The sequence below is a fragment of the Fukomys damarensis genome, unplaced genomic scaffold, assembly GCF_012274545.1.
Source record: "Fukomys damarensis isolate Sample0158 unplaced genomic scaffold, DMR_v1.0_HiC HiC_scaffold_17, whole genome shotgun sequence".
Classification (NCBI taxonomy): Eukaryota; Metazoa; Chordata; class Mammalia; order Rodentia; family Bathyergidae; genus Fukomys; species Fukomys damarensis.
The window spans coordinates 32,072,103-32,087,830 of NW_022900929.1; the positions used below are offsets into that span (position 1 = coordinate 32,072,103).

Here is a 15,728-nt window from a genome sequence, read left to right on the forward strand (position 1 = left end):
TAAATGTAGCTCTGATAAAGCATGGTCCCTACTATGTATCATAAAGCAGGTATTAAGATATTTTACATTCACAGAGGTATGATACAGTACCACCCTACATCAATAATACTAGAATCCGTTTTGGTTTGAAATTTACTTTGCAAATAAGATTGCTACCCTTGTTTTTTTCTGGGCTCCTGTCACATGGAGAATTGTTTCCTATCTTTTCACTTTCAGTCTATGGGCTTCTTTTTGCACTAGGTGTGTTTCTTGTACACAACATATTGTTGGATTTTGCTTCTTATTCCATTTTTCCAGTCTATTTCTCTTGATTGGTGAGTTGAGGCCATTGACATTGCTGGTTATAACTGATATGTACTGACTTATTATTGACATGTTATTGGCCTTTTGTTGACTCTTTTTACTTTTTCACCTTCTCCTTTTAATTTCTTGCCTTGCCTATTTGATTTGCTGTGTTGGGCATCATGGTGTTGTTGCCTTCATTGTCTTTTTCTAGGATCTTGTTTAGAATTACTTGTAGTGCTGGTTTGGTATTCATGTAGTTTCTCAGGTGTTCTTTGTCATGGAAGTGTCTTATTCCCCATCCATTTTGAAAGAGAGTTTTGCAGGATATATCAGTTCAGGTTGGAGGTTGTTCTCTTTTAGTACTTGAAATATCTCATTCCAGGCTCTCCTTGCCCCAAGGGTTTGTGTTGAAAAGACTGCTTTGATTCTGATGGGCTTTCCTTTGTATGTGATTTGTTTCTTTTCTCATACTGCTTGTAGTATTTTGTTTTTCTGTTGGGTTTCTGGGATCTTGATTATTATATGTCTAGGTGTAGATTTTTTTTGATTGTAGCTAGTTGGGGTCCTATATGCCTCAGTTATCTGAATGTCAAATTCTTCCCCTCTGATTGGGAAGTTTTCTGTCATTAATTCTGCGAACAGCTTTTTAAAGTCATTTGTATTTTCTCCTGCTACTTCATGTATTCCTATCAGTCTTATGTTATTCTTCTTTGCATCATCTAGGAGTAGCTGCATCGATTTCTCATGATCCCTTACTGTTTTTAAGAGACCTCTCTTTTCATGGTCACTGACTGCAATCTTATCTTCTGTATCTGAGAGTCTATCTTCGCATTCTTTTATTTTGTTGCATACACTTTCTATGGAGTGTTTAATCTCCTGGATATCTGTTTGAATCTGTTTTATGGATTCCATTTCTTTCCTATGTTGGGCATTTATTTTTTCCATTTCTTTCCTATACTGGGCCTTCATGGCTTCTATCATGGTCCTGAGCTCATCTACTTTTTTGTCAGTTTCTGCTCTAGAGCCTCAAATCACGACTTCCATTTTGCTCACTATCTCTGTGGTTATCTGGGAAATTATTTCTGATTTGAATTTTTCTAGAGCCTGATTGATCTGTTTTGTTACTTCCTGTGCTTTGAGTTCAGGGTGTCCTGGTGGTTCACTATTGGCCTTTTCATCCTCATTTGCCCTACTGTTTGTCATTGGTGAACTGCAAGTCTGTCCTTGTGTCTTGCTTAAGTGTTTTCTCATTTTTGTTTTTGTTGTTGGACTGTCCTTGATTTAATCTCTGGGTTATCACCCAAATCTTTCTGATAAATTTGCGCCCTAGCTTCTGTGTCTCTAAGGACCCACAGAAATTCTCATCTTCATCACATCAGAGAAACAGGTCATCAAATCATCTGCAATGCTTTATCTCAACTGATACAATCAGCAACATATTAAGATCAAGCACATCTTAGACACTGACCACCTGTGGTAGTCACTAGTCTATCACCCTTAAATCATTTGAATTAAATTGAAATCAAAAACAGTCCAGAACATGTATGCATTGAACAAAATTTCAATATAGTGTATTTACCATTTAATGGTTCAGACAGAGCGAGGATGCAAGTCCCCTGGTCTCAGTTAGCTGAGGGCTGAACCCCATGACGCTGACTGACCTCGGGCTGCAAGGCCCAGATTGAGTTCCCTAACCTTCTGAATGGTTGAACTTCACAACGTTCTATTACAGGTTTCCCACACCCTTTCTTTAAAGATGTTCAAAGTTGGGAACCTAGAAAAATACCCTTGATGACCACCTCTGCCTCTGCAGAGTGGGTCCTAAGACTGGCACAGTCAGGAGGTCTGAGAGTGAGGGTGGGGTGGGGACTTAAGGGGGTTCAGGGGCACTACCTTCCCGGTGCTTGAGCGATGGCAGCTGGGTCAGGAGCAGGCATGTCTCTCCTTCCCAAGGTGGATGGGGGCCCAGGCTACCTCCCGATGCTTGAGTGATGGCGGCTGGGTCAGGAGCAGGCGTGTCTCTCCTTCCTGGGGTGGATCTGGGCCCAGGCTACCTCCCGGCGCTTGAGCAATGGCTTATCATGAAGTATCTTATTTCTCCATCAATTTTGAAAGATAATTTTGTGGGGTACATCAATTTGAGTGGAGGCTGTTTTCTTTTAGGGCTTGAAATACTTCACTCCAAGCTCTCTTTGACTTAAAGGTTTGTCTTGAGAAGTCTGCTATTATTCTGATGGGTTTTTCTTCATAGGTGATGTGTTTCTTTTCTCTAACACCTTTTTTTTTTCCTCTCGGTATCCAGAATCAAACTCAGGACCTTGCTCCTGCAAGGCATGCATGGTGCCACTGAGCTAAATCCCCAGCCCTCTCTAACACCTTTTAATATTCTGTTCTTGTGTTGAATTTCTGAAATATTTACCATTATTTGCCTTGGTATAGTTTTTTACTGCTCATGGCTAATTGGAGTACCATATATCTTACTTATCTCTATGTCAAATCATTTTCCCATGCTTGGGAAATTTTCGGCTATTGCTTCTGTGAGCAGTTTTTTATGCCCTTTGTGCTAGCTTCTGATTTTTCACTGATTCTAATTAATCTTATTCTTTTTTGCAATTGTCTAGCAGCTGTTTGATATTTTTTGGTGTGTTCCCTTGTTATTTTTAAGAAGTCTTTCATTTGATAACTGCTAACCACAAGCAAGTCTTCTAGATTTGTTATTCTATTTCACGTTGGTTCATTCTTCTGTGCCTACTTTCAATAGAATTTTTAATCTACTAGGTATCTATTTGAATCTGTTTTATGGAATCCAGTTCTTTTCTATGTTGGGCATTCATAGTTTCCATCACTTTCCTAAGCTCCTCTATTTTTAAAAAATCTGTATGTACTCTAGATTCACTAACCATATCCTTTACTATGGTCATTATCTGTTTAATTATCTGCGTAATTATTTTTTTTCTAGAGACGTATTCATCTGCTTTGTTACTTCCATTGCTACTATTTCCAGAAGTTCAGCTTGGTGACTTTTGATTTCTTCCATCTCTATGCTCCCTGGGTTTGCCTTGGGCAAGCTGGAGGTCTGGGGTTGCATCTTGCCTCCATGGGTTCTCACTGTCTTTCTTTGCTTTTTCTTTGTTTTCTATGTTTACAGTTGTAAATCACTTCTGGTAGGTACCTTTATTACTAGTATAAAGACTGCTCTAGGCACGACAACTTGTGAGAGATGTCTTCTAGGGACAGCTGCCCTGTGTGTCTGTCCCAGGATCCTGCCTCTTCTGTTTATTAGGGATGAGAAGCTACAAGTCTGCTTGGCCCAGCACCCAGTTCTTTGGTACTGGACTAAGCTCCTGTATTCTCATTTCATTGTACCGTAACTCTTATATTTTTCGTTGGCTAGGTAATAAATTAGGACCAATGAAAAAATAAATTAAGACATTACACATTCAGAATAGTAATGATTAAATTTATCTTAATATGTGGAAAGGGACAACAGGTTAAGAATTATATATTTAAGTGTAAACAATATATTTTATTCATAGGTGACAAGAAAAATAAAATGCATGCAAGCAGATAACCAGTCCTTTTCTTTTATATTTGAATATATTTGAATAGAGTGTTTCTAAATATCATAAAGCTGCAGTTTATCCTTGGTGAAATTTTGGTTATGGCTTAAGAAATAAGTAAGGACAATTTAAAAGAGTTCAATAAACCTAAGTGTCATAAGAGTCTAGAAATACAGTAAGTGCTGTAAAAATTAAAAAATATAAGAGCCCGTTTTCAATACTGCTTTCAATTAAAGTCTCAATCAGTGGTTTTCAAACTTTAGAATGAAATAATTTAGAGAGCTTGTTAAAACATACACTGCTGGGCTCCATCCCCGAAATGTCTAGCTCAGTAAATATGGAATGAAATCTAAGAATCTGTATTTCTTTTTTTTTTATTCTGGTTCCAGGGATTGAACTCAGGATCATGCGCTTGCAAGGCAGATGCAGTACCACCGAGGTAAATCCCTGACCCAAGAATCTGTATTTTTAACAAGTTCCTAGGAAACCCTTCCACTGTTGGTCCAGAGAACACATTTTGAGAATCAATGGATTAGTTCATTGTCTTACATTCTAACTCTGTATCTTCAAATTCATGTCACTGTTTATTTTAGGAGCATATAGTATGAAATGGAAACCTACAGGAATGAGATATGAAAGAATCTGAGAGGACAACAATTATACAAATGAAAGGACTACTTTGCACCTCAGACATTCAGCAATCTCAGACACATACGTGGCTATAAACACAGAGATAATCAGGGGCTGGGGATTAGGTCAGTGGCGCCGAGCAAGCACAAGGTCCTGAGTTTTATCCCCAGCACACACACACCAAAAAAATGAAACACAGAGGTCATTGTACCTGTCTTGCAAGCGCAAGGTCCTGAGTTTGATTTCCAGTACACACACACAAAAAAAAAGCAGGCTGGGGATTTAGCTCAGTGGTTTGGCAAGGACCCAAGTTCAATCCCCGGTACAAAAAAAAAAGCCACAGAAGCAATCACTGAAAGTAAGAAGGAATAAAAACCATAAAATAGAGGTAAAAATATGCCATTACTTTGGATTTTTCCACCATAATAAATTGAAGTTAGCATGGAGAAGTACATGTAATAATCTAGAAAAACAGGAAGAAAGAAACTGAGTGGGATTAGGCTACAACGGCACATGGAATTAGGACTTTAAGGGAAAACAGATAAGAAGCATACATATTAATGAGGAAAGAGATATACACTGAAGTGGCCATAAAAGAAGGAAAAGAAAAAATAGTAAATAAACTATCCAAAATTATATAGTAGTAATTCACTGAAAGGATCAACCAACCCCTAAAGCCTTAATAAGCTCTATAAAGTATCACCATGCCATATACCAACAAAGCTAGAAAGATAGCTCAGTGCTGGAGTGTGTGCTTAGCAAGCATGAAGCCATAGGTTCACTCTCCAAAAGGCAGCAGGTCAGCATCCCAGCAAATCTAAGAACATTGAGTATGAAATTCAAGAGCCCAGTATACTCTTGGTAAACATAAATGACTAACACAGCACTGCTGTCATGAGCAATAACTCATTCAATTAAGAAAAAGTTAAAAAAAACAGCTGATTCTTATGGAGGCAAAAACAAGCATTTTATATATTTAGCAAAAAAATCTTCTAAGAATTATATCAAAATAAGTCCCGGTTAATTAATGGGTAGTTAGTTAAGCAGAAATATCAATAATTATCCAGATATTTGTGACCTTTTCAAGTTTCATCCCAAAAGACAATGGGGCCACATAAAAAATAATACAATTGCTTTAGTTGAATTCTCTAATGATTTTTACTTACAGGTGAGAAGATCATCAACTTTAGCTAGGTCATTCTCTTCTACTCCAGGCATCCCTGCATCACCATCGCGTTTGATTTGTTCTGCCCAAGTAACAAAAAGATATAACTTTTATATTGTTTTCTTTTATAAATGAAAATGCTTTGAAGGAAAGTAATAAATTTCTAAAGCAATAAACTACACTGACTGAACATCTTTACATACTATTTTTCACACAGTCCTAACTCCAAAATAGTGTTTCTTTTCTCAAAGGATCCAAGTTCTAACAATACAGACACTAATCATATCTACATCTGAACTAAAATCAAACAATCTCATGACTGAAAATGTTCACTTCGAAATGGGATGAAAAAGTATTTTATTAACAAAAAGCAAAATAATAATATTATTATTACCTTTTCCATGTGGAATATGATTACTTGAGGGTTCTTCATTCTTATCTGCAACATTCTCATCCACTTTTGGAATATTTTTAGGTACTACATGATTGTTTATATCCAATTCTTTTCCATCATTTGATTGAACCTTGGGGGCCTCTTGCTGTTAAGATAAAGATTTTATAACAATAAATATTTTCCAGTTCAAAATGTTAAACCATGGATACAACTATTAATTAAATATTCTGAAACAGTTCATCTTTTAAAACGTATACATGGGCCCAAATTCAGCAATGTGGAACATACTATTTTTTTTGTTCAGTTTTATTGTTGATATAAAATTGAATCATTATCAACAAATATAAAATCAAAACATTATCAACATTTAAAAGCCTATAATTACAGAAAATAGCCTAAGATGGTAAGCAGAGAGAACTCTCTGGCCACACTGAGGGAGTGTCTACTGAGACAGCCTGCAGAGCAGTGTGGGTTGCCTTGGTGGCCTGAAATTGGGCACTATCCAAGGTTCTAGGGACAGAGTGAGTTTTCTGTTGGCATATGCTGGCTTTAGGCAGATAGCAGAATAGGACGAAGTTGGCACACGGATGCCGCTTCAAGTGTGAGAGGTGGCTACTGACACTATCAGGCTTTCCCTAAGCAGGAATAGCAAGAAAGAAAACCCATCAACTCCTCCAGTGCCCTGGCCACCCAAGCACAGCAAGTAAAGGCAAGACAACACATAAGCCAGTGTTGCCTCCAACTTGTTCCTAACCATACCATCTTCTGGGAAGCTTAAGTCTTCAAGTATATGATGAAGCCTAATTAATTTCTGTTGGTGGGCCAGTTTTGAGTTGCCTCAGTGAGAAATTCAGAAAGGAAAGGACTAAAAGAATGTATATGGTAGGGTCATCTAATTAATATTTAATGCACATATACATATTTATAAATGCTAAAGGATTATGCATTGCAATTATTAGTAATGTTATAAAAATAGTACAAAAACGTAGGAAAACAAGAACCAAAATTTTTTTTGGTGTTTTGAGACAGGGTCTCACTACATAGTTCAGGCTGGTTTTGAATTCACTATGCAGTCCAAGCTAGCCCTGAATTCACAGGGTTCCTCCTGTTTCAGCTTCCTGAGCGCTAAGATTATAGATGAGCCACCACACTTGGCTCTGAATCTTTTTTTTTTTTTTCTGTACCAGGGGTTGAACTCAGAACTTTGCATTTGCCAGTCAGGTGCAGTGCCACTGAACTACATCCCCAGCCCCTCAGTTCTGAATCTTATAAATGTATCATAATAAAAAAGAAAGGGTACTCTGACAATCAGATATAGACCTAGGATAGACCTAGGATACCTAGGTATACATATTCTAGCATCTAGGCAGATAAATTCAACAACAAACATTTGGCCAATCTCATAGTTTACAAAGTGCTTTCACATCTATCCTCTGATAGAGATAAATGAACAGTGGGGAGAAACACAAAATAAAAATAAGGCTTTAAAAAATTAGGTAGCTTTTTCTAGGCCATAAAGCTAAAGAATTATTGCCAGAACCCACAGTACTGATTATGCCCAAAGCATGCTGTAAGCAGTGCAGGCTGCAAAGAGTTAGATCCCTCCATGGGCTCTCTATAAGAAGCACGTCTGGCTGAAGCTCCATGACTCACAGAAGCATCTCTGAGCACTGTGGTAGCGCGCAGGTTAATGTGACCTCCCTGCTAATGGCCACAGTGGAGACCAGAGTGATGGCCTGTGCAGCTGTGGGGCTGATAGGAGATAACATCACAGCTGAGGTCGCAGGAATCGCACCCAAATTCCACTCCCACAGTTAGTGCCTTCATAGCTTGAAGGACAATGCTCCAATTACAGCCATACACTTTGTCTCTCTTGCTTCTATCTTGAAAATGCTTTGACTTCCCTTTAAAGCCTCGCCTGCATTGGTTTCCATGATAATTTCACGTACCGCGCATCTATACACATGTTGCACCTTTACCCTGATTGATGAATAATAAAATTAAGTGGAAGAGATGGGCCAGGGCCTTTTGCCAAAAGAGCATTGGTCGTCCCAATTCATACTTTCTCTTTAACTCTGTCTTCAGTTTTTCTCAACGCTGCATCACATGCTGGGCAGGTGGGGACTAGTGACTTACTGCAGGCGTCTCTGGCAAATTGTGGAGGAAAGATTCAAACAGATTCTTTCTGACTCCAAATCCCACATTTATGGCAATTTGGTAAGCTATAACTAATTCTAAGAGTTTTAACATTGGTGAATTAAAGGACAAAATGAAATATTTCAACATATCAATATAAAAGCCAAGGGTGAGAAAAATCCATGAAGCAGCCACCCTATATCTCTGTGTGTATTCACTACTGTGCTGTAGCCAAAGCCATATCTACAGTACTTCACTGTTTTTGTAGATGTGGATTTAAAAAAACTATTGAAAAGTAAAAGTCAAGAAACTGCTGTTCAGAACATTTCCTACTGAAAATAGCTAACAAAGATGCTACCCCTCTAAAATTATTAATGATATTGCCTTTATGTGAATGAATAAGATTGAAATATTGTAAATAAAATGGCTTTCTAAATGCAATTTATGGTGAGGGAGCCTCCTCATTGTTTTTTTAAATAAACTTTTTATTCTGAAATAATTTAAAATTTATAGAAAAGCAACAGATTACATTACTATGGTACATTTACAAAACCAAGAAACCAGTATTAATACATTATTATTAACTAAACTCCACACTTTATATTTCTCTTAGGTCTTTTTTCTGTTCCAAGACCCAATTTGGGCCACTATATTGTTTGCTTGGTTTCCTGATTCTGGGGACTGAACACCAAAACACATCCCCAGCCACATAAAAAAAATTTTTATGTTGAGGCAGGATCTCACTAAGTTGCTAGGTTTCCCAGGCTGGGTTCAAACTTTCAATCCTCTGCCCCAGATCATTAGACATGTGTCATCATGCCCAGCTACTATACTGTATCTAAGTACTCAAGTATTCTTTTCCTCTGCTCTGTAACAGTCTCTCTGCCCAAGGAGCACAAAAATAGTAAGTTAATTTTATTTATGGATACTACAATGTGAATTTCTTATAATATTTTGATATTGTAAAATACATTTTTTGAGTTTTTTCCACTGCTTAAAAATGCTGGACTTGGCCTCTGAACTATAATTTCCTGATCCTTTTCCTAATATAATTTCTAAGATTAAATAGTGCTTTGTTAATTAATTAATAAATTAATAGGCCATACAAATAAATCCCTGAATATAACTTATGCTTGTTTCATATAGTTAATATTGGATTTTTCCCTGTGAAAAATTAACTCAAATTTCCCCAGAATTAACTTGTAATACAAATTGAACAACAGGAAATTAAGGGCAGGGAGTAAAATCAGGCAGCTGGTCTAGAAGGTAAGGAACAGTGTGCTACCCCAGAAAGAAATTCCTTGCAACCTCCAACTCCAATTAGGGCAGGATAAAGGAAAGAAAGAACTGAAGGGTACTCATTAATCCATAATATTAAAATAGCCTAGTACAGAAAAGCAAAAGAGAACTATACCTGCCTGTAAGTACAGGTGTACTTGGTGTTAAGTGTAGGTGTAGGAAAGCCTACATACTAGGCTTGGAATGATACAACTGCAGAGAAAAACTCTTTTCCCTTTTGTATTCTACTGTCCTAATCTTTCAGTGTCTCAGTGCTATCTTCTGGCTTTCCTCAAAGCCACTACTATGGTCATTTACTCAGGCCTGCCTTCTCCCCCCAATCAAACCTCATCTGTCCTTACAGTAGATCACACACAGTCAGGCAGCAACTATTACACTCTGAATTCAAAAACTGAAAAATAAATAATGCTCTCAACATTCTGCCCTAATACTATTCAAAAGCTAAGAACAAAACCTAATGTCTTTAACTTGAAAGTAACATGTTATCAAAGAGCAAAACAAATACTTTTCATTATTAAAACTCTCTTCACCCTAAAGCATAAGACTACATAAAGCTTGCCTAGTCAGATGAGGATACATAACATAAAACAATTATTCATGTCCACAATGGCTAGTGATCTTCAGAAATATTCTATTTCTAAAATCACCTTTGTGACACAGCAACTTAGGACGCACAACTTAACAAAAGAATCTGCCTCGGCTGGGGATTTAGTTCAGCAGTTCCGCTGCCTGTCTCGAATGCACAAGGACCTGAGTTTGAATTCCCAGTACCAAAAAAAAAAAGAAAGAAAGAAAAAGAATCTGCCACTTTAAAAATTATGAATGAGAGATTGGTAGAAATGCAGCATGTACAAGTCCGCGGATTCAATCTCCAGCACAGAAAACAAAACAAAACAACAGAAAAAAGAATCAAAGTTGGTTGCAGTGGATAACGTTTCACTTGTTTTAAGAAAAGAGTATGAGAATTACAGATAATAAAGGAAAGTTCCTCAATTTTTTTCTCTTTCTCAAATATATAAAATAGAAAGTAACTGGTTTTCAGTAAAATGTTATCCACCTAAAAATTTGAGAAGTATATTAACAATACAAGAGGTCATTACTAATTGCTATTGTTATGGTTTGTATCATGATGTCCTCCAATAGCCTCAAGTGCAGCTTTTGGAAGGTGACTGAATTACAGGGCACTAGAGCTAAATATGAGGTCAGGAGGTGAATGGAGGAGTAGGTCACAGGGGTTTGACCTGGGAGGGGACATCTCTCTCCCCACTTCCTCCCTTCTTGTTCAGCTTCCTAGATACCATGATGTGAGCAATTTTCCCCTGTGCCAGGCCCATCCACCATGCTGCTGACCCTGGAAGGATCAAAACTATGAGCCCAAATAAACCTTTCCTCTTTTAATCTGAGGTGTCACTGCCCCAGCAATGAGGAAAATGAGTAAGACAGCTCTGTTCTCCAGGTGGCCTTTGAACTCCTGGACTCGTGATCTTCCTGCCTCAGCCTCCCAAACAGATTTGTCTATAGGCATACACCACTACACCAGGAATTAATTATTTTTAAGAGTCAGATAAAAGATGTTTTCATTCACAATTAGTTTTAAGATTTAAATTTGGTGGGGTATGATAGTGTATCCATGCATGTAAATCCCAGCACTCTAGGAGGCTGAGTCAGGAGGGTGTCAAGTTTGAGAAAAACCTGGACAACTTAGGAAGATCCAGTCTCAAAATTTAAAAACCAAACCTCAAGCGAAACCAAACCAAATAGTGGCTGAGGATGTGATTCAATGTAAAGTCTGTGGGTTCAGTTCCCAGGACCACCAAATTACTTAAAAAAAAAAAAAAAAAAAGCATTAAGATTGTTCTGGGATTGTAGAGGGCTTGCCTAGTATGCACAAGACCCCAGGTTAAATATCTAGCACTTGGGGGAAAAAAGTTAAGGTTTTATTGTTTACAATGCCTGATTTACTTGACAACAAAACCACAGTGAGTTATTTCTTAGACAGGCTAGAATGCTTAAATATGTTTTATGACAGTAGTACAATTTTAATTTCTTTTTTTAAAAAGCAAAACATTTATTGAAATTTTAATTTCTATTTACATGATTTATAACAAAACATATTTTAATTAAGTATATTGTTTTAAATTTACCTTTTGTTCTTGCAAAAACTGATCTGCTAACTTTTTAATATTTTCTTCATGCTGTGCTCTTAATTCCTTGATCTGCTGTCCACACTGAAAACTAAATTACAAAGTCATTCTTTTAGATTATATTGTGTTTGGTTGAATGCTCAAAGTTGTCGACAGGTTGATATAATTGGAAAGACAAAACATTCAGTTAGCAGGGATTGGAGATAAAAATGAGAGGACAAATTCAGTCAAAAATGTTTAAATATTTACCAAAGTTAATAATAGAAATTAGATAAAAACAACTCTTTCTATTACTTTATGAAATGCATCAATAAAAAACAATTGTCAAATAGGCGAGAAATATGCTACAGAAAACTATGAGACCAAGTTATAGTAATAAGTGAGAAAAACTGAGAAGGATCAACAGCTATTCATCTGTAAATACTGGAGTATTTTAAACACTATAATAAAAGTCTGAGCCATAAAATAATGGGAATAGAAGAAACAAATAAGAAAGTATACTATCCTAACAAGAGAAAATGGAATAGAAAGCAAAACTGATGAAAATAATAACCTTCCCCTGTACAAGCAGTCAAAAGATACAAAAGATTTAGTTAATAAGTGGGTAAAAAATGTTGACTTCACCATTATAAAATGCAAATTAAACTTCCTATATGCATATAAGGTAGTACTATAATCCTATAAAGCAAACAAGTTAAAATGATAACCAACATTGGTAGGGTAAAGAGAAACTTCTGTATTAAAATTATTTAAACATTTTAGAAAGCAATCTTTGCTCTAAGAGCAACAACTGGCAAAACACTTTCTCAGAAATCCTACATTTGAGAATACACAAAGTAAAATAATGACAGGGAATCTTTTTCATAAAAAAATTTTAAAGCTGTGATAAATTTACCAGTGAGAAAAAAATATTTCCACTGTGGTCCTGGGAAATTGGGAGAAGCTAAATAAATTTTGGTATATTAATATCTGAAATAATATACTGCCCCTCAATATGTTAAATCTTCAATCCTATAGATCAGTGATGGTGAACCTTTTAGAGACAAGTGCCAAAGTGCAACTCAAAACCCACTATTTATCACAAAGCGCCAACACTGCCATTAAACTGGAGTACCGTGGTTTTAGTTAGAGAAAAACAACTCTACATTAACATCTTTTGTCTTAAAAGAAAACACAGTAACACATGTACCATAGATTCATCACTACTGCTAAAGATATATGGAAAAGTAGTAAACATGGTTCAGTTAAGATACTGAATTGTAAAATACTGAATGCATGAGGAGATGCATATTAATGAGCATGAGCAGTAAGAAGTTAGGAACAGATCCAGAGTCCAGCCATACCATCAGTAAAGTACACCTGGATTCTGGGAGCAGCTGTGTGGACCAGAGTGGTGCAGCTGCAGGCGGATCCCAGCCAGGGCCCTGTCATGACTCCAGAGGCATAAGCACACATGCTCAAGCCGCGGGCCTGCCAAGAAAAGAGATGCACAGGTGTGCAAGGTTCAGTCAGAGATCTGCCATACCACCAGCCACAACAGGGTCCACCTGGAAAAAAACTACACAGACTCACAAGCAACAGCCAGAGACTCTACACAATACCATTGATTAGTACATGGAGACTGTTGCCAAAAGCCTACACAGACAACAGGAACTGGGGGACACAGCCCCCAGCCAAAGGCCCTCCCAGATAACAGCTACAGAAGGGCCCCAGCCAGAGGCACACCTAGATATCATCCCAAGTGTTCACAGGCCCCAGACAGAAGCCTACCCAGATAACAGGTCAGTTCAGGGATCTAGAATGCCCCCATTTTGAACCCAGGGATTAGTGTCCTGGCAAGCAGCAGAGTAAAGGCTGCATGGTGGCTTGCTGAGAATTGAAGAGAACTGGGTGAGCAAAATGTTGACTCAAACAAAGACACAGCAGGCTGCACCTGTTGAAATGAGAAGACACACAAACAAGTCTCAAAATGAGGCTTCCAGAATACCTAAGGAAACTCCAAAGGGCAATGAGATGGAACAGTCTGATACTCAATCAGCTGGACTCCCTGAACTGATAATGAAAGAGGACCTGAAAAAAATGAAATCAGAAATAATTTATCAGATAACAGCAGAGGTTATGCCCATTGTACAAGATAGGATTAATAAATCTAGAGTGGACACAGATAAAAACAATAGAGGAAGTGAGAAACATGATGGAATCCCAACATAGGAGATAAATGGAATCCATAAAACAGATGCAAAAAATTTCCAGGAGATTAAAAACTCCATTGAAAGTTTATACAGCAGAATGAGCCAATGGGAGGACAGAATTTCAGATATAGAAGATAGGATTGCAAGGTGACCAGGAAAAGAAAAATTTCTTTTTTTTTTTCCTGTTTCTATTTTATTATATCCCATACTTACTTTAATTATATTTTTATAAGCATGACAGAATTAACACCAATACATATGTAATATTCTTCCCAAATGACTATGAATTAAATCAAGCATGTAATTTAGAGAAATCATAAGGTTGCCAGAGAAACTATCAATATGCCAAATGCGCACAATCCTACCACATTCATGACCATGTTTCTCATTTAATAGTGCACACATATGTGTAAAAAATACCCCCCCAAATATACACAATGCATATTTTCTACAATACAATATATACTTTGGTATAATAACAGTGTAGTGATGTGTGGAATGTTTGTGATTCGTGTGATTTGAGAAAAAACAAATATCATCTTTGAGGGAGTTGGAGAATTTGTAATATGTACCAAATACTAAATGATATTAATGATTTATTTAAGTATAGTTATGATAAAATTTACTTAAAAATTAATATTCATCAGTAGAAAATAGGTACAAAGATATACTGATAACATAACAAAATTTGTCTTAACAAATTTCCAACTAAACAAGCTGTAGTGACAGAAAAGGAAGTTTGTAGAAAGCAGAGATGAAAGAGGAAAATGACAAGATGGACCTTAATACTTTTCATACTACTCATATATACAGATTTCACAAATTCTCAAATAAAAAAGCAAAAAAAAAAAATGAGAACAAAGGTATCAATTTGGTAGACCAACATATAAAGACAAGGATCAATGTGTTGATAAATTTTAAAAATATGAAATGTAAAGCCTGAGATTTAGCTTCGTAGTGCTGCACCTGCCTAGCCAGAACAATGTGCTGAGTTTAATCCCCAGCATCAGAGTAAAAAGAAAAAAGAAAAAAAGAAAAAAAGCATATGTACTTTCTAATATACTCAATAAATTAAAAATAAATTATTTGTTATCTCCTCTTGAATTGTTCCCTTCACAAGGATGTACTGAACTTCTTTGTCTCTTTCAATCAGTTTAGGTTTGAAACTTTCTTTGTGAATAAGATTGCTACCCCTGCTTTTTTCTGGGCTCCTGTTGCATGAAGAAGTTTTCTGTCCTTTCACTTTCAGTCTATCGGCTTCTTTATGCACTAGATGTGTCTTGTATACAACATATTATTGGATTTTGCTTCTTAATCCATTCTGCCAGTCTATTTCTCTTGATTGGTGAAATGAGGCCATTGATATTGATGGTTCTAACTGATATGTACTAACATTATTATGTTTTTTTCGCCTTCTCTTTTTAGTTTCTTAGCTTGCCTATTTGATTTGCTCTGTTGAGCCTCATTATGTTGTTACCTTCATTGTCTTTTTCTAGGATATTGTTTAGAATTTGTTGTAGTGCTGGTTTGATATTCATAAAGTTTCTCAGGTGTTATCATGGAAATATCTTATTTCCCCATCCATTTTGAAAGAGAGTTTTGCAGGATACATCAGTCTAGGTTGGAGGTTGTTTTCTTAATACTTGAATTGTGATTTGTTTCTTGTCTCTTACTGTTGTAGTATTTTGTTCTTCTGTTGGGTTTCTGGGATCTTGATTATTATATGTTTAGGTATAGATTTTTTTTTTATCACAGCTAGTTGGAGTCCTATATGCCTCACTTATCTGTATGTCAAATTCTTTCCCTCTGTTTGGGAAGTTTTCTATAATTAATTCTGTGAACAGCTTTTTAAAGTCATTTGTATTTTCTCCTACTACTTCTTGAATTCCTATCAGTCTTATTTTATTCTTCTTTGTATCATCT

General features: G+C 36.5%; 1 protein-coding gene across 1 annotated transcript in view; it reads right to left on the reverse strand.

Moving 5' to 3' along the window:
- Positions 1-15,728, reverse strand: part of Golm2 (golgi membrane protein 2) — a 117,770-nt gene that overhangs the window by 51,937 nt on the left and 50,105 nt on the right. Inside the window, exons 5-7 of the mRNA XM_010624863.3 lie at positions 11,614-11,704; positions 6,035-6,179; positions 5,642-5,722 (exon numbers count right to left, since the gene is read on the reverse strand). Of these exons, the coding sequence (XP_010623165.1) occupies positions 5,642-5,722; positions 6,035-6,179; positions 11,614-11,704 (317 nt within the window). The remainder of the gene's footprint in view (positions 1-5,641; positions 5,723-6,034; positions 6,180-11,613; positions 11,705-15,728) is intronic.